General features: G+C 44.0%; 1 protein-coding gene across 1 annotated transcript in view; it reads left to right on the top strand.

The window, feature by feature from the left end:
* The window catches only part of LOC142103368 (uncharacterized), a 99,930-nt gene that overhangs the window by 45,359 nt on the left and 35,570 nt on the right, over window positions 1-19,001 (top strand). The window contains exon 7 of the mRNA XM_075187431.1: window positions 11,439-11,494. Within this exon, the coding sequence (XP_075043532.1) occupies window positions 11,439-11,494 (56 nt within the window). The remainder of the gene's footprint in view (window positions 1-11,438; window positions 11,495-19,001) is intronic.

Below are 19,001 nucleotides of genomic sequence, written 5' to 3'. Positions count from 1 at the left end.
CTTCAAAGGCCCATTTGATGGCTGAGTTCTCGATTACCAACATCATAGTTGGCCTCTGCAGAAGAGAATTTCCAAGAGAAGAATGCGCAAGGGAACAATCACTGGTTAACAAGATCCTTTTGAGAGAGTACAGCGCCTGCACCAACGTCAGAGGCATCAACTTCTAGAACAAAAGGCAAGTCAGAATTAGGATGCCTTAAGACAGGAACATAGATGAATGCCTATTTCAAAGCCTCAAAGGAACTGATAGCTTCCGGAGACCAGTTGCCTGGATCTGCCCCTTTTCTAGTGAGGGCAACAATGGGGGCTACCAAATCAGAGAAACTTTGAATAAATCTTCGGTAATAATTAGCGAAGCCCAGGAACCTTTGTACGGCCTTTAGATTAACAGGTTGCACCCAGTCGAGGATAGCTTGTACTTTCTTGGGGTCCATAGAAAAGCCAGACGGAGATATGATATACCCAAGGAATGATGCACTTTGGACTTCAAACTCGCATTTCTCCAGCTTGGCGAACAAGTGATGATCCCGTAATTTACAGAGTACTTGTTGAACGTGGAGTCGTTGTTGCGACACGGACTGCGAGTATATCAGAATGTCATCCAGGTATACCACCACAAACTGATCAAGGAACTCCCGAAGAACATCATTAATAAGATCCTGGAAGACTGCTGGTGCGTTACAGAGACCGAATGGCATAACTAGATGCTCATAGTGGCCAGACTGAGTATTGAAGGCCATTTTCCACTCATCCCCTTTTCTGATGCGGATGAGATTGTATGTCCTGCGAAGGTCGATTTTGGTAAAGATGGTAGCACCTCTGAGTTGGACCGGTATGAGAGGAAGTGGGTACGTATTTTTAACAGTGATCTTTTTAAGGCCTCTAAAGTCTATGCAGGGGCGGAGTCCACCATCCTTCTTGGAAACAAAGAAGCAACCAGCTCCCACTGGGGATTTTGAAGGCCTAATGAAGCCTTTCTGAAGGTTCTCTTTGACATAATCCTGCATGGCTTCGGTTTCAGGACTGTAGAGCGAGTATAGTCTCCCCTTAGGTAACTTAGCGGCCGGGATTAATTCGATGGCACAATCGTATTCCAGCTGCTTTCTTAGAAAATATGTCCCAGAATTCTTGGTATTGCGGAGGTAGTAATGGTGACGCAGGTTGCAACATTCGGAGAGGCAACTTCAAACAAGTCTGCGAACAAGGGGACCTCCACTGGGTAATCTCTCCTTGTGCCCAATCAATTACCGGGTTATGAAGTTGCAGCCAGGGATGTCCTAATATCACTGGTACAGATATACAGTTAATCATGTAGAAGGTCAGGAATTCTGAATGGAGGGTTCCCACTGTTAGATATAATGGTGAAATTTCATACAGAACCTTGCCACCTGGAAGAGATTCTCCATCTAGACCACATACAGTGATAACTGTCTTGATACTCCGGAGAGGAATTCCAGAAGATTTAGCGAAACCCATGTCAAGAAAGTTCCCAGCGGCACCAGTATTGTCAAAAGCTGAAATGTGAACAGAATGAGCCCCACAGGTGATGTGGGTGGGAATCAAGAAAGCATTTTTAGCGGAGATAATCTGAAGACCTAGGTGAACCCCCTCTCCATCTCCTAGGCCAAATCTTTTCCCGACTCAGCCGGGCATGACCGAGAAAAATGTCCCTTGGCACCACAGTAGAAACACAAGCCTTTAGTCCGCCTTCTGGCTTTTTCCTCTGCTGAGAGGCGGTACCCCCCTAATTGCATAGGTTCTTCTGGATCCAATGGTGCAGAAGTAAGTACCGATGGTAGACCAGACGGTGTCTCTCTCTCTGCCTTCCTCTCCCTGATTCGCCTATCGATTTTAATTGCGAGTTGCATGAGGTCTTCCAATGACGCTGGTGAAGGATACTGCACTAATGCGTCCTTGATCTGTTCTGACATACCTAAGTGGAGTTGACTGCGTAATACAGGATCATTCCATTTGCTGTCGGTGGACCAGCGCCTGAATTCGGCACAGAATTCTTCAGCAGAGCGGCGGCACTGTTTTAGAGCCCCGAGGTGAGACTCGGCTGAAGCCAACCTATCTGGATCATCTTAAAGTAGTCCTAAAGCGTTAAAGAACGCATCAACAGAGAGTAATGAAGGGCTTGTAGGAGGAAGACTAAATGCCCAGGACTGGGGGTCATCTTGGAGGAGGGATATAATAATACCGACCCTTTGCTGTTCTGACCCAGAAGAGCGAGGTCTTAGCCGGAAATAAAGCTTACAGCTTTCCTTGAAATTGCGAAACAGTGATCTTTCCCCGGAGAAAACGGTCTGGCAAGTTCAACTTAGGTTCCGGAACGGATGCTGAGGAACCCTGTTGGGCTTGCGAAGCCCTAGCAGCTTCCTCTTGAGCAGATAGCCAGTGCAAAAGTCCTTGGACCATCTGGGACAGGGTCTGGATCTGTCCTTCTAGGACTTGAGCTGGGGAGGGGTTCGTCCAGTTACTTTCCATGAAGAATCCTCCCCAGAATTCACTGGCCGGTTATAATGTTAGGCTGCTAGTGGTCAGATAATGAACCTGCAGAAAAGATTGGCGGAGGTCTTCACCTATAGCAGCCGCCTTTCCCGTAGAGCTGGACGCGCTCACAGGTACTCAGATGCCCCCAGGACTTAACTCCAAATAGTGTAGGTTCGTTATACTAAACCGCAGCTGGAGCACAGGAAACAGCGGAGATGGTAAGGATGGTCAGATGAAAGCCAAGGTCAGGGGTCACAAGCAGGAAGGGTAGTCAGGAAACACGCCAAAAGGTCAAGGTCACAGGCAGAACAGCAAAATCCGAGGAATAGGCCAAAGGGTCATGGACATGAGCAGGCAAGGAAAGTCCAATAAACAGGCAGGGTGTCACAGCAAACTAATCAGCAATTCAAGGGCAGGTCAGCACAGCACAATTACTGAGACGCTATAACCGGCAGGGAGGCTAAACCCTCCCTGCCTTAAATACTACAGGCAGCCAATCAGAGCCTAGCTCTGAAGTATTCACAGCCCCAGCATCTGATAACTAGATTAGTTTAATTAGTCCGCTACGTCCAGGTGTCTACGTATACCTACTCCTGAGAAGTATGATGGTAACCCCAAGGGATGTCGAGGATTTCTTCAATGCTCCATCCAATTCGAACTTGCACCGGAGAATTTCTCTTCTTAGAGAGCCAAGGTAGCTTACATCATATCCCTTCTAACCGGACAGGCCCTGGCCTGGGCTTCCCCGTTATGGGAATGTAACGATGTATCTCTTTACAACTACACTATATTCATTGAAAATTTTCGTAAAGAATTTGATGAGCCCGGCCGAGTTTCTTCTGCCGCCTCCAGTCTTCTTGCCCTTTGACAAGGATCCCTCTCGGCTGGCCAGTATGCGGTCCAAATCCATACCTTCGCCTCTGAGCTGGGGTGAAACGATGAGGCTTTGACAGCTACTTTTTGGCAGGAGTTGTCTGATCCTATCAAGGATGCTCTCGCTTCCCGGGATCTTCCTACCAAACTGGACGAGCAGGTCTAACTTAGCATTAAAGTGGACATTCGTCAGCAAGAATGCTCTCTGGAGAGAGATCAATGCCGATTCACTCGTTTGGCTCCTCGCTTCCAGTCTCCGGCTCCTCCGGCCGAAGAGCCTATGCAGATTGGTCGTTCTCGTCTATTCCCTTATTACTGAACTATTCGATCTTTTCCGGGGTACCAAGATCTTCTCCAAACTTGATCTTAGAGGAGATTACAATGTGATACGCATTCGTAAGAGCGATGAGTGGAAAACGGCATTCAACACTCGTGATGGGCACTACGAGTACCTGGTGATGCCCTTCGGGCTCTATAATGCCCCCGCTGTTTTTAAGGAGTTTGTTAACAAGATCTTCAGGGATCTTCTGTACCAATCTGTGATTGTCTACCTGGATGATATCCTGGTATTTTCACCTGATCTACACTCCCATCGTCTTCATGTTAAGACTGTCCTCTCTCGTCTCCGAGAACACTTCTTGTATTGTAAACTGGATAAATGCCTCTTTGAATGTCCCCAGGTCCCCTTCCTCAGCTACCTGGTTTCCGGCACTGGCCTCCAAATGAACCCAGAGAAAGTAGAGGCAATTCTCAACTGGCCACTTTGACCCACTGATCTTAAAGCCACTCAACGCTACTACCGCCAGTTGATTAAAGGGTTCTCATCCATCATTAGTTCCATTAATTATGGCCTTAACTCGCAAGGGAGCCTGCTGTAAACCATGGCCTCCAGACACGGTGACGGCTTTCAAAACTCTTAAGGAGGCGTTCACCTCTGCTCCCATTCTCAAACAACCGGACCAAGGGAGACATTTCTTTCTCGAGGTTGATGCCTCCTCTATAGGAATAGGGGCTGTCCTGTCCCAAAAATCCTCGTCTGGTTCCTTGGAGACATGTGTATTTCTCAAAAAAAATTTACGGTTGTGAATCGAATTATGGAATTGGAGATAAGGAGCTCCTAGTGGTTAAGATGGCACTGGAGGAATGGGGTTACCTTCTTGAGGGTGCGTTACACCCCGGGACAGTAATGACCGACCACAAGAATCTTACTTACCTCCAGGAGGCACAACGTCTCAATCCTCGCCAGGCTTGCTGGTCTCTTTTTTATTTCTCGGTTCCAACTTATCCTTACTTTTCATCCTGGTTCTAAGAATGGCAAAGCATTATCCAGATCTTTTGATAATGCTGATTCCCTGGTTCCTCCGGACAACAAGACCATTCTTAAACCCGTTCATGTAGTGGTGCTTATTAATTCCACCACGGTCTCTCCCCCTCCTGGACGCTCCTTTGTAAATTCACATCTCCATCCCAAGTTGCTGTGCTGGACACATGAATCTAAATTTGCAGGTCACGCCGGCTACAAGAAGACTAAAGAATTCCTCTCCAGATACTACTGGTGGCCTTCCCTTGGTTTCTATGTACGCAAGTTTGTGTCGGCCTGCTGCGTATGTGCTCGCCACAAGACTCCTAGGCAGAGTCCTTTGGGCCTTCTGCTTCCTCTCCTCATTCCTGACTCCCCCTGGATCAGCATCACGATGTACTTTATCACTGATCTTCCTCTAAGCCACGACTACAATACCATCTGGGTCGTGGTAGATCGTTTCTCCAAGATGTCCAACTTCATACCCTGTAAAGGCCTTCCCTCAGCCCCTGAGCTCGAAAATCTGTTTTTAAAAAATGTATTCCGTCTCCACGGATGTCCTCAAGAGATTATCTCCGATCGTGGAGTACAATTTGTGGCTAAATTTTGGAGAGCCTTCTGTACCAAACTCGGGGTCAAACTTAAATTCTCTTCTGGCTATCACCCTCAGACAAATGGACAGACAGAACAAGTGAATCAGGATCTGGAGTGTTTCCTGCAATGCTTTTCTTCAGAATATCAAGCTTTCTGGAGTGACCTCCTTTATTCGGCCGAGTTTGCTCATAATAACCTCTTACACTCTTCCTCGGGCTATTCTCCTTTTTTTATTGTCTATGGAAAACATCCTACACCCCCCCTCTTATCAGAGGCTTTGGTATCTACTGTGCCTGCAGCTGACTCCCTCATCCACGACTTTTTCGCAAATCTGGACCAAGACTCAAGCAAAACTCTATGCAACGGTACAAGACGGCTGCCGATCGCCATGGAAGAAATCTTCCTGTATTGAAGGTGGGAGACCGCGTTTGGCTGGCTACCCGCAACCTCCGACTCCGAGTTCCTTCCATGAAGTTGGCTCACAGGTTTATCGGTCCATTTCCATATCTCAAGTCATTAATCCAGTCTCCTACAAACTCTCATTACCTCCTTCCCTCAGGATCCACAACACCTTCCATGTCTCCCTGCTGAAACCTCTAGTTCAATGAATTCTTCAAAGAACTTGTCTCTCCTCCGCCCATGAAGACTTCTCTGGGTGACGAATTTGAGGTAGAAATAATTCTGAAGGTCCGCTCTGTTTGAGGCAGCTCCCAGTATCTGGTACATTGGAAGGGCTATGGCCCTGAGGAAAGATATTGGGTCCCGGAGGCTGATCTTCATGCTCTTCGTCTCCTTGCTACGTTTCTGGAGAGGACCAATCCTTCTTTGAGGGAGAGGAGGGGAGGGGGTACTATCAGGCGCCATCCCCGTGGTTCTCCTTCCATACGGGGACGGACGCCTGCCTCCTTTAGCCAGAGCGCTCTGTTGTTTAGCAACATACGCGCTGCGGCTTCCGCCGAAGCTCACCGTCGGGCGCATGCGCCCTGCTCCGTCCCGGTGCCTAGTATCGGGACGCTACCTGTCACATAACGTGCCTCTTCTTGGTTCTCCAATCTCCTTCCTGCTGCCTCTATTTAAACCTGGCTCTGGCGACATTAGGGTGCCATAATAACAGGTTTCTGTCTCCAGCATTTCATTTGTTGTTTCCTGTTGTGACCCAGTTCCCCTGACCATTTTCCTGTGTATCCGCTCTCCTGTTGTGACCCGGCCTGTCGACCATCCTCCTATCTGACTGTCCCATATTGTTCCTGCGACCTTGGCTTGTTTGACTACCCTTATGGATTCTCCTTTGGTACCTTGCATTCCCGATCGGCTTGACCCGGACCGTCTGACCCTTCTATCACTACACCGGCAACTGGTTAGTAGGACCGCCACCTGCGTGCCCTGTGCAGCGAAGTCCAAACCTCCTTGCGGGGGTCCCTGGCGAATACCAGGGGTACGTTAGACTCTGCACCTACTAGTTCAATAGTGCTAATACCGGTTAGTGGTCTCCTTTATTCCAGTCTTCAACAAGGCCGGACAGGGGGGGTAAATGTATCATCCTCCGATTTCTGCATGTCACCAATCAGTGACTTGCAGAAATCGGAGAATGATACATTTACCCCTTGGAGTCCTACCAATTCCAGATAGAAGAATATTTTTATAGGCTTTCAAAGTTTGAAAACCCCCATTTTAACCAGCCTGCTCCTCTAGGCGCGTGGAGACAATCCCAAGCAGGGGAGTGTACTCTGCTTAGTGGACGAATACCGTACTTGTCCTCTAGCCTTGATGCCTGAAGGTGAAGAGGAAATTGTGAGGCCCTGACTCTGGAACTTTAACTATAGACCAGAGCAGACCACCAACATGCTAGCTGCTCCAGGTGGCAAGTAGTTGGCAGATTCCGAATCCGCACATGGATTTCTGAGACACCAGTGAGCGAATGCCAAGGCTTAAGTTCTGAGGCCTCATTAGGTTAGATGGGGGTCCTGTAGAAGGCAGAAATCCCAGAGATATGGGATGATGCACAGGTGACTGCAGGTCCCAGTGTAATATTGTGCAAGGGTGAAGGACAACTTGTATCTTGACTTTGGAGTAGGTTAAGGTTCTACACCTGTGTTAAGATGGCACCTGCTGCCACAATGTGGAGACTTTCAGTGGTGAGGGATAGTCTGCAAGTGTGTGCTCGATCAAACCCGTGGGTCCAGAGCCCAATCTATTTAACCTGGCAGACTTTTGAGCTTATGAGTACTATACCTCTAATCCGAAGGAAAGGGGGAGAACAGCCACGGCCCTGCACATGGAATCAGGTAGTCCTCAGTTTCTGTGTTGCCCAAATCTAGTAGATTCAACAAGTACTTATATGGCTTGTAAGCCCTAATCTTCTAGAAGAAGGGAAGAGTTGTTTCAAATTACTAAAGGTGCAGAGAAACCCCAATGGTAGGGATTTTTTTTCATATAGACGCAGAACTACCAGGAAACACCTGATCAACTGCTAAGCCACATCCCCAGCATTCATGTCCTTAAGAGATGTTAGACGATCAGCTTTCCTGACCTCTCTTTTGCATCAACCTTGGTATCGCATTTCCTGATTGTCTTGACCCAGATTGTTTTAATTACTCTCACATCTACTGCACTGGTAACTGTCCTGGAGAACTGCGAACTGCGCACATCTTGCAGTGAAGACCAAACCTCCTTGCGAGGGTCCCTGGTTGCGCCAATACCAGTTAATAGCTCCATCCAATAGATTATCCTGACACTACAATAAAGGTTAAGTTCACTGGGGACCACCTCTAGTCAGAAAGAATGTCTTAATGACTTATAACTTGTAATTACTTATACAAAGTTATGTATTTGTTATGTGCATACTGTATTTTACTCTGTATTTCCTGAGAATAGAACTCAATTTACCCTAAGACTGTGAGCTGTGGATATTGTCATTTACTTTCAATCCATTCAATGTCGCCTGCTAGCTTTACAGAAGCAGGACATTGTGTTGTAGCAGGTGGATACTATTCACCAGATATGCTGGCCCAGAGTCCTAACCATCCCAAAAAGCACAAAACAAGGTAAAATCAGAGAGGGATCCACTGTTCATCGTTATCAGTAGTAATTAACCTCCTTACTGGAACAATGACAATGCTCTTGTTTAAGTCCCTTATTTATCCTATTTTAGGGAAGGGGCTCAGGTGGTCTAGGGTCTGTACCAAAACCATAAAACACACCTTTTGAATATAAGGACCTCCAATCCAAAATGTGGCCCCTTCTTTCTACCCGGCTCACAACAAAATGGGAAATGGAGAGGACTTAAAAGCCGTTGTGACACAGAGCAAAGAAAAGAGCTTGGGCAACCAGCTAGCTGGGAATTATTTTTTCTACTTTCAGATGTATTGGCAGAAGTAAAGAAAGACATAGGCTCAGAACAGGTACAAATTGGGGAGTTACATTTTGGGTAGTTAGCATCAGATCTACGACCCATGCGTGATAGCTTAAGCAGAGAATAATAAACCCTTTGTAAAACATACAGATATATCTGCTGGTAGTTAGTTTGTGAGATCTATTATTAGAAAAACCCTTTGTCTATTTGTGAAATTTGTACCCATGTTAATGGCACAAGGTAAAGAAGGGAGTGCTATCGAATAAGCCCAGTAGTGTCAGCTATCGGTTAAGGCAAGACACACTTTCCACAGGTTTGCAGGGGTGTACAGCCAGCAGGGGACTTGGTATACTAACATTCTTCACCACATGTTGCAGCATTTCTTTCCTTTGTGGTAGGGGTATATTCAAGGATGCCAGTATCTCCATCAACATAAGACATGTGATTGCCCATAGTTTTTAGAAGCTCAATACTATTGTTATTCTTATCTCATGGTCTTCTTAGTCACCAGATCTGAACCCAGTTGAGCATTTATGGGTATGGGATGTTCTGGAGCAACACCTTACAGTGTTTTCTACCAGATACAAAGGTGGGAACACTGCGCTTAAGATATCAAATTGACCTGGTCTGGTAGAGCAACAATTAATTAGCAAGGTATTCCTCTGTGATCATGATCCAAAGACATTTTTCTGACCATCACTATTTCTCCATAAATATCTAGTGGGACGTAGACAACTATATTGCGACGTACCAGCCTTTGTTGCTGACCACAGGATATGTGTTCTAAAACTATCAACAACAACAAGAAAAGTACCATAATCCACATTTTTGGACTCCACTGTCTGATTCTATCCCCATTTTGTCACACACCAGGCTCTCAGGTCCTGTCATTAACCTCTTTGCTGTCTTTCCAAACTGTCCCTGCGATCATCAGGATCTACTGGTTTCAGATCTCTCTCCAAGATGCTGCCCATTCTGTCTCCACTGCAGAGATCCCGCCAGAATCAGGGTATGTGTGCTGCCATTTTGGATTCAGTCACATGATTCTTCTCAGCCAATCAGGGGATAGCAGCTCCATTCCAGGTTTCCCTCCAAAACCAGTTCCTGGGAGCTGCCATTTTGGATATTATCACCTGATCCATCTCAGCAACTCAGAGTGCTCCTTTTTCACAGCTGACCGCAGTCTCCAATCAGGAAACAACAACTACTATATAAGGACTTCCTGGAGCCATTACCTGTTGCCAGTGCAACATTGTATTTCCAAACGCCAAGCTGGTTCCCAGCAGTCTGCAGGCTTTCCTATTTGTTCCAGCTCAGACAGTGCATTCTGCATTCCGGTTTCAGCATTATTCCAGTTCCAGTATTCCGGTTCCGTTCTAGTTCCATCCCAGTTCCAGTCCGGTTCAGCAATCCAGTTCCTGCCTGTTCTCCTCTACTAGTCTATTACCACCTGTATCAGTCCTTTCAGTTACATACAAAGGCACATAATCATGCCACCCAGCTTATGTATCAAGTCAACAGCATAACTCCAGGGACACCACCCAGTCTGGATACAGACAGATCCTCAGGCATGACACATTTATTTCCATCTTAAATATTTGGGTAAAAGGATTTGTTTGCTAATCAGTGTGCAGCTCCAAAATACTTTCAGGGCAACGGAAAAAACATCTACAGTGTGTGTTATTGCTAAAAGTGAGCCATATTTGGTATCCATGTATGTGAGAAAGCTAACCAGTTATAGTTGGTGGTACATTTCTGGGAATGCATTAATTGCCTGAAAGTACATTTGAAATCATGGAAAAAAGCAGTAACTTGGATGGACTAAAAAGTAGAAAAGTTATTTCCGATGAAACTAATGCTTCTCAGAAAAAATACTCTGGTCATAAGGGGGCAAAAACCCTCTCTTCATTAAGTTGTTAATATTATTTTTGGGAGTTGTATTAAGTTACAAAATGTTTTTATTATTCTTTTAAGTCAATTAAATGTATCTACTTAGGGTGTTTAAATAAACACCCTAAATAGATACAGTTAATTTGTTACATATGTAAATGCACATATGTACATTTATGCTATGGTAATGTTAGTTTTTATCTCTGCCTACTGCACAATTGTACAATTTATTTTCTACTTGCAATTATGAGGTTTTTTTTCAGAGGCAAAAGCACCCCTCTTGGTTTACATTTTGTTATTATCAGGAAACCTATTATCCAGAAGTGATTAAAAACAGAAAGTAAAAGGAAAATCAGTGATAATGTCACACACAAACATAATCACTTAGGGCTAGATTTACTAAGCTGCAGGTTTGAAAAAGTGGGGATGTTGCCTATAGCAACCAATCAGATTCTAGCTGTCATTTTGTAGAAAGTACTAAATAAATGAAAGCTAGAATCTGATTGGTTGCTATAGGCAACATCCCCACTTTTTCAAACCCGCAGCTTAGTAAATCTAGCCCTTAGTCTCTTTTTATAGTCACTGTGAAGTGTGCTGTTAAAAAAATGAATGTTGAGGGCAATTGTAGAGGCAGTATGGGGATACCAGGACAATTTTTAAATGCAATTTAGTTTATATTAGGCATAGACTTACAAATTACAGAAAAGACTTTAATACTTTCTATGCCTGAAGGTGTGTGTTTTTCAATGTAAATAAGAAAATTTGCTTATTGACTAAATATATTTAAAATGTATGAATTACAAGCCTTAAAGATATTAGTCATTCACCTTCTTCAGAAATAAAGGTTCTAATAATATTCTAATAAGGATAGCCTTGTATTAGATGAAATCACTTTATAACCATATTAATACATACAATATTTGCATTATTTTGCAGATTATTTTACACTGCTGTGGGAAAATAGATACCTTTGTGTCTTTGAAAACTTTTGAGTAAGTATACTCCTAGTCATAACTATCCTAACAGAACAAAATTGTATTTTAATATTTAATTGTGCACCAGTTTGTGGAGACCACAGAATAAATGATAACATGTAGAGATGAGTGTAGGTTTTACAACTGTTCTGCAAAATATTTGCTTTGTTCCACATGTCACCTTGAAATTTTGTACATTTGCCAACAGATTATGGCCTTAAGTGTTCCCAATCCTACCCCAATCACACCACAATGCAGAGTAAATATAACCTTACACCTCTGAGAATGTCCTGTTCTGTCACTAAACATGATTTGTGCAAAAGTTCACTGCAACTTCGCTCATCTCTACTAACATGCACCAACAACAGTCTTATGCACACAAATAGCTTACAGCAGAGAAGACCAGACCAGATTTGTAGTAGCCAGGGCCATATCTGTCATGAGGCCAGGCGAGTACTCACCTTGGCATAGGCAGCACTTTTGAGCTGAAGAGATGAGGGAATGAAAAGCAGATTGTCATCTCCTGTTGTACAAGGAGTTCTGTGTGCAATGCAGATTATTAGTATGGACTTAACTCCGCTGACAGCCCACCTACTGTGCTAGCAGCCCACCTCCTGCCCCTACCACTTCAATAATAGTTTTTTGTAATGGCTGTAAAAATGCCTCTGCAGTCCCAGGAAGATGGCCTAAAGAGTTTAAGCTTTCAGTGATTGTTTATCTGTGTACAGACAGCCGAAGCAATATTACTACCTCACTCCTGGAGCTTGTCTGATATCAGAGCTACTGTCAATAGGCAGAAAGACAAGAAGAGGGCAGTATATGGGCGGGGGGGCTCAGTGGTAGTTTTCAAAGGAGCGCCCCTTGCAACAGCATGTTTTGTATAGTTACTTGTTGCTACTGAGACAGGAAAAAGTTGTGTTATGTAAACATTTACACAATATGGACAAAAGTATTTGGCAACACCTGTTAATTATTAAATTGAGGTGTTTCAATTAGACCCATTGCCAGAGGTGTATAGAATCTAGCACCTAGCCATGCAGTCTCCATTTGCAAATATTTGTGATACAAATTGGGTTGTTATGAAGAGATCAGTGACTTCAAGCATGGTATTGTGATAGGCTGCCACCTTCCATCCCTGCTGGTTATTCCACGGTCAACTGTAAGTGATATTATCAGATATTACCCCCCCTCCACTCCACTGAAACAGCCCTGGCTAAAGTTACTGATGATCTCCTATCAGCCAAATCCAAGGGTCACTACTCCATACTCATCCTCCTTGACCTCTCCGCAGCCTTCGACACCGTGGACCATCCCCTCCTACTGCAAACTCTTCTTTCACTCGGCCTCTCTGGCTCTGTCCATGCCTGGTTCACCTCATACCTTGCTAATCGCTCCTTCTCCGTATCCACGTCTGGTTCTTCCTCCACCCCCTCCCCTCTCCCTGTTGGAGTCCCTCAGGGCTCTGTTCTTGGCCCTTTACTCTTTTCGCTCTATACTTCCTCCCTTGGGGCTCTCATCTCCTCTTTCGGTCTTCAGTATCACCTATATGCTGATGATATTCAACTCTACATCTCTTCTCCTGATCTTTCCTCCTCCCTCCTCTCTCGTGTAACTGACTGCCTCTCAGCCATCTCATCCTGGATGTCCTCTTGCTTTCTTAAAATTAACATCTCCAAAGCCAAACTCATTGTCTTTCCCCCACCCAGGCTCCCTTCTCACCATGACCTCTCTATCGTTGTTAACAACTCCACTATCTCCTCTGTCACCCAACTCCCCTGCCTAGGTGTCACTCTCGACTCCTCTCTCTCTTTTGCCCACCACATTCAATCCCTTGCCCAAGCCTGTCGCTTCCAACTCCGTAACATTGCCCGCATCCGTCCCTTCCTCTCTCAAGATGCCACCAAAACTATCATCCATGCCCTCATCATCTCCCGTCTCGACTACTGCAACCTCCTTCTTTCTGGCCTCCCCTGCTCCCACCTTGCCCCCCTTCGCTCTATACTCAATGCGGCTGCGAGACTCATCTTCCTCTCACGCCGCTCCTCTGCCTCCCCTCTCTGTCTTTCCTTACACTGGCCCCCCTTCCCCTACAGAAACCTTTTCAAACTCCTCACCACCACTTACAAGGCTCTCTCTCAGTCTACTGCCCCTTACATCTCTAACCTCCTCTCCATTCACACTCCCGCCTGCTCCCTGCGCTCGGCCAATGATCGCCGCCTCTCCTCCACTCTGATCACCTCTTCCCACTCTAGAATCCAAGACTTCTCCCGTGCTGCCCCCCTTCACTGGAACGACCTCCCTCGCTCCATTCGTCTCTCACCCAATCTGTGCTCCTTCAAGCGGGCACTTAAAACTCACCTGTTCCTTAAGGCCTACCAACCATCCACTTAACCTCTCACCTCTTCTGGTTCTCCCCTGCCCCCTTTCTCTCTCCCCGTTGCTTCACTGGCTCCCTTTTGTGCCTGACTTTGTTTACCCTCCCTTAGGATGTAAGCTCGAATGAGCAGGGCCCTCTTCCCTCCTGTCTCCATACCTGTTCTTCTGCTCCGTCTCTACTGTATCTGCCTGCTTGGAGTTTCTGAAGTACTGGTACTTTGTGTTTATTGTCCTGTACTGTTTTACCCTGTATAGTCTACTGTTTGTACCATGTACGGCGCTGCGGAAACCTTGTGGCGCCTAACAAATAAACGATAATAATAATAATAATCAGAAAGTGGAAGCGTTTAGGAACAACAGCAACTCAGCCACAAATTGGAAGTCCACGTAAAATCACAGAGCAGGGTCAACAACTGCTAAGGCGCATAGTGCATAAAAGTTGGCCAACGCTCTGCTGATTCCATAGCTGAAGCGTTCTGAACTTCCACCGGCATTAATGTAAGCACAAAAACTGTGGGAGCTTAATAGAATGGATTTCCATGGTAGAGCAGCTGCATTCAAGCCTCACTTCACCAAGACCAATGCCAAGCGTCAGATGGAATGGTGTAAAGCACACTGACACTGGACTGTGGAGCAGTGAAAATCTATTCTGTGGAGTAAGGAATCATGCTTCTCTGTTTGGCAGTCAGATGGGTGAGTCTGGGATTGGGGTATGCCGGGAGAATGTTACCTGCCTGCATGCATTATGCCAACTGTGAAGTTTGGTTGATGAGGGATAATGGTAATGGGCTGTTTTTAAGGGTTTGGGCTAGGCTCCTTAACTCCAGTGAAGGGCAATCTTAATGCTTCAGCATACCAAGTCATTTTGGACAATGCTATGCTTCCAACTTTGTGGCAACAGTGTGAAGAAGGCCGTTTTTTTATTCCAACATGACTGTGCCCCAGTGCACACAGCAAGGACTACAAAGATATGGTTTGAATTCGGTGTGGAAGAACTTGACTGGCCCGTTCAGTGGCCTGACCTCATCCCAATTGAAAACCTTTGGGATTAAATGGAACGGAGATTGCGAGCCAGGCTTTCTCATCCAACATCAGTACCTGACCTCATAAATGCTCTACAGAATGAATGGGCACAAACTCCCACAGAAACACTCCCAACATCTTGTGGAAAGCCTTCCAAGAAGAGTGGAAGCTGTTATTGCTGCAACAGGAGGACCAACTACATATTAAAGTATATGTATTTGAATACAATGTCATTACAGTCCCTGTTGGTGTAATGGTCAAGCGTCCGAATACTTTTGTCCATGTAGTGTATATATTTTACTGATAATATTCTGAAACTTATCATCAAAGTAGGGATGTGCACCGCCCACTTTTGGTGTTTCGTGTTTTGTGTTTTGGATTCGGATTTGCTTGAGGTTTTGGGTTCGGATTTGTTTCGCAAAACACCTGACGAAAGGTTTTGGTTCGGATTTATTTTGAAAAAAACATAAAAAGTGCTAAAAACCAGTTTTGTGTTTTCTTTTTCACTCCTACGCTATTATTAACCTCAATAACATTCAATAACAATCATTTCCACTAATTTCCAGTCTATTCTGAACACAGCCAAAAGGTTGCACCGAGGTAGCTTGAGCACATAATGCCAAAAAAAGAGGTACAAGATGGAATTGTTCTGGGCCCTCCCTCCCACCCCTCGCGAGATTCGACGTGAGACTTGGACGACAGAGCCTCGCTTTAAATTTTTTGCCTGCCGGAAATATCCGACCAGTGCTCGGATCCCGTTCGGATCCGCACTGTTCGGGTGGGCTCGGATTAGCGGAATCCGAGCCCGCTCATCTCTACATCAAAGTGTGGATCCCTACAATGTTATGCTTCCTAAAAGTCTTGCTCATTGAGCGTCCGTCCTGATTTCTCTAGTAAAAAGCGGCAGAGCCTTGTGATTTTATGATGGGACTCTTGTGATTTTGGGGTATACGACTTGGGCAGATTGGTATGTGTCATACAATGTGCTGTTTTTTAAGGGCAGTAGTACCAACTATCTTATTGAAATATGTTGGGGTTCTTGCTAAATAGCTCATTTTGTCTGTGCTTCTTATCTGTCTGTCTCCCAAGTAATTGGAAATAGGGATTATCCTAAGGACTATTACCAGCCATTAACAAAAGAAGGACTTGTTAAAGAGGTAGCCCTGGGTGTTGGAGGACTCACTCTGTCCACAGCTCCACAGTAGAGTTCAATGGAAGCTGTTCCATAGAACTCTGTTGCGTAGTTGTAGATGAAGTGTAATATGCTTGGAATATTACATTTTGGTGTTCTCTTAGTAATGTGAACTTTGAACTCCTGTGAAGATTTTCCGTGATCACTGCTAAGAAAGTAACATTAGTGATAGTCCATGTTAGTATCATCAATGATGTTGAATGAGAGACTGGAAGAGGAAGTGTGCTAAAGATAGTTAACCCTAACATGTTGCACAGGTTTCATGTGCTATATGTGGCAAACACAGTTTAAGGCAGATAGTATTCATTAAAGAAACCCTTACCACTTTCTTACAATGTAGCTGGTGAAATATTCAGAGACTCTTTGCTGTTGTCTTCTGTTGTTAATTGCAATTTTACATAACTGATGATAACTGCTATACTAAAACTGTAATTCTGAAGAAGAGACCTTTACCAATCTGTGTAAGTCTAACCATATATCCCCCAGTTGGCACAAAGCATTGTGATTTGAGGCACAGAGATGAATGAATGACTTTGGAATATAATGAAGTGAAGTAGAACCTGTGTTATGAACGCATTCCCAGCATCTCTGATTTGGGTTGTTTACTGTATTTGTTTACACATAATTCCAGCACTCAATCTTTCACTCACCTATTATACAGGTTATAGATTTGCTGAATTAACCCCAAACATTTCAAACCCATACACACCTATGATCTGCTACCACCTATTGAATAAGGGCAAGAGGACCCCAATATACTAGCACACACTGGCACGCTATGCTCATTGTTATACATAGGTTAGCAATACACCCACCAGCATTAAAAGGGTTAACATCTTAAAACTCTGTTACACAAATGTACATGCTGGCACACACTAGGTATGTTAATCAAATGAATTAACAGTTCATACACCAACATTGAAAGGGTTAACATGGTCAAGCAATGTTCTTCATAAAATGCTAATGGATTCTTTAGAGTGTGAAGTAAAAAACATTTAACATTTTAGATTTAATATACAAAGGTACTAGGCATTTGGATGTAATAAAAACATAATAAATGACATCCAAAAATAAATGCAATACAGTTCTAAAAACAAACAGGAAGAAAATAAAACTTGCTTATCATAGTTTGTATGCCTGGGACAAGACAGAATTAAATGGACAGTCCTTCTATTAGATTGAGTCCCAAGAGCTGACCATATAGCTTATCATACCCAGTGTATATAAGAGCATCTGCAAGGTACCTCTTTCTGGGCATCAGATATTCTTGGCTGGTGACATAGTTTTGATTCTCCTGCAACAGTTGCCAGCGAGTTGGCATAATGTTCCCTTTTATCAGATCTCAAGGGCTTCCCCAAGCAGAACCCAAACTGGAAGTGCATATGCAACACTTACATGGGAGCCACTCATCCATCATTTCAGTAACAGACATAGGAGGAGGATTAAAGTAAATTTCAAAGTGCAAGGAGAGTTTGCAGGTGCCAATTTGGACGATACTAATAATGTCCTCACTCTAATACATTGGAGGAGGTGAATAGTACACAAAAAGTGTACGAGAAAATGTATTTTAATGACAAAATAAAATATACATTTTGGCAAGTTCGGTGTTGGTTTAAATAGTTGTTGACATTAATTGAAATCAAACAATGTGAAACCCGTGGGTTTGGAATTGGAGTCCAACATTGTGAATTGCTGGTTGCTTCTAATTTACAGTTACACATAACATAATTGATTCCTGCTTAGTTATAACTGTCCTTAAGAAGAATTTTAGTGTCAATCTACTGTTCATTACAGAGGCAAATCGGTGTGTATGGCTAGCTCAGTGTCGTCTCCAGTTGTTACAAGCCATTGTGATGCCAAAGTTTTCTTTTATGCTTTTACAACTCTTGAATGATTATGATCGTGTGCTCATTGATGTGTTCCAACAGTTCAGATGAGGGTCTATTCGATAGCCTCCTCTGCATTTTTGTGTGGCATTGTATTCAGTTAGTAACAGGGGTCCATTATTTATCCTTCTTGCAAACAAATTCAATATTAGATGTACTGCTATATTTTACAATCTGTTTTTTGAAGGTTCAACCCTTTAAAATTGGAGCAACATTTTTGATTACTTTTTCTGTGAGGATGTTTGTGTGTTTTTTTTTCATTTCATTTTTAAACATATACTGACCAGTAAACAAGTGCAATGCCCATCGACTCTTCATCCTCCTCTGTGATGAGCGATATTCCTCTGCTTCAAGGGAGGAAATGGCACAGGAAAGAAGAATATTATATTATTCTTGGCTGCGCTTTTATCCTTCAATGTAATTTGTATTACTGAACTCCAGTGGCACAGATGTGGCTGTTTGCTTGTATGTTTTTAGAGCTGGCCCTGCTATTGCAGCAATTGCAACTTTTCTTCCATAGCTCTATTCTTCACTGCCCCAGTGTGGTCTGAAAAGAGCCTCATGTCCCAGTACAGGATCAATTTAATTTTTTTCCTTGGCCTTCATAACACATGAGGCCATCTTGATTCGTAAACCATGTGACATGGCTGACATTTAGGTGCACTTGCGGTAATTGAGACACACTGCTGATCTAAAAGTGCAGAGGGATCACCATTTTTCACTTTGAAAATGCACTTTGTACTCTGTTGCTATTGAAATTATTAGAACTTTTAAGTTTTTCCCCTTTCCACTCATTTTTAGAATTATTAGATTATAATATCTGCTTTTCATAAGCTGTAATTTTCTTTTGCTCTTTAACATTGTACGAGGGCATATTTTCTCCATGATCACCAGGCTTACGGAATCCAGAGTATTTGTGCACACATTTTCAAAAGCTAATGGATAACAAACGAACAAGACTAAGGGTAAAATAAGGAGCTGTCATATAAATTGGAGATTGCAAAAAAGAATAGTTTAGTAACTGACTTATGATGGTAGTTGTGGCTTT

Source organism: Mixophyes fleayi, chromosome 10, assembly GCF_038048845.1.
Source record: "Mixophyes fleayi isolate aMixFle1 chromosome 10, aMixFle1.hap1, whole genome shotgun sequence".
Lineage (NCBI taxonomy): Eukaryota > Metazoa > Chordata > Amphibia > Anura > Limnodynastidae > Mixophyes > Mixophyes fleayi.
This window is presented reverse-complemented; position numbering and strand designations above follow the sequence as displayed.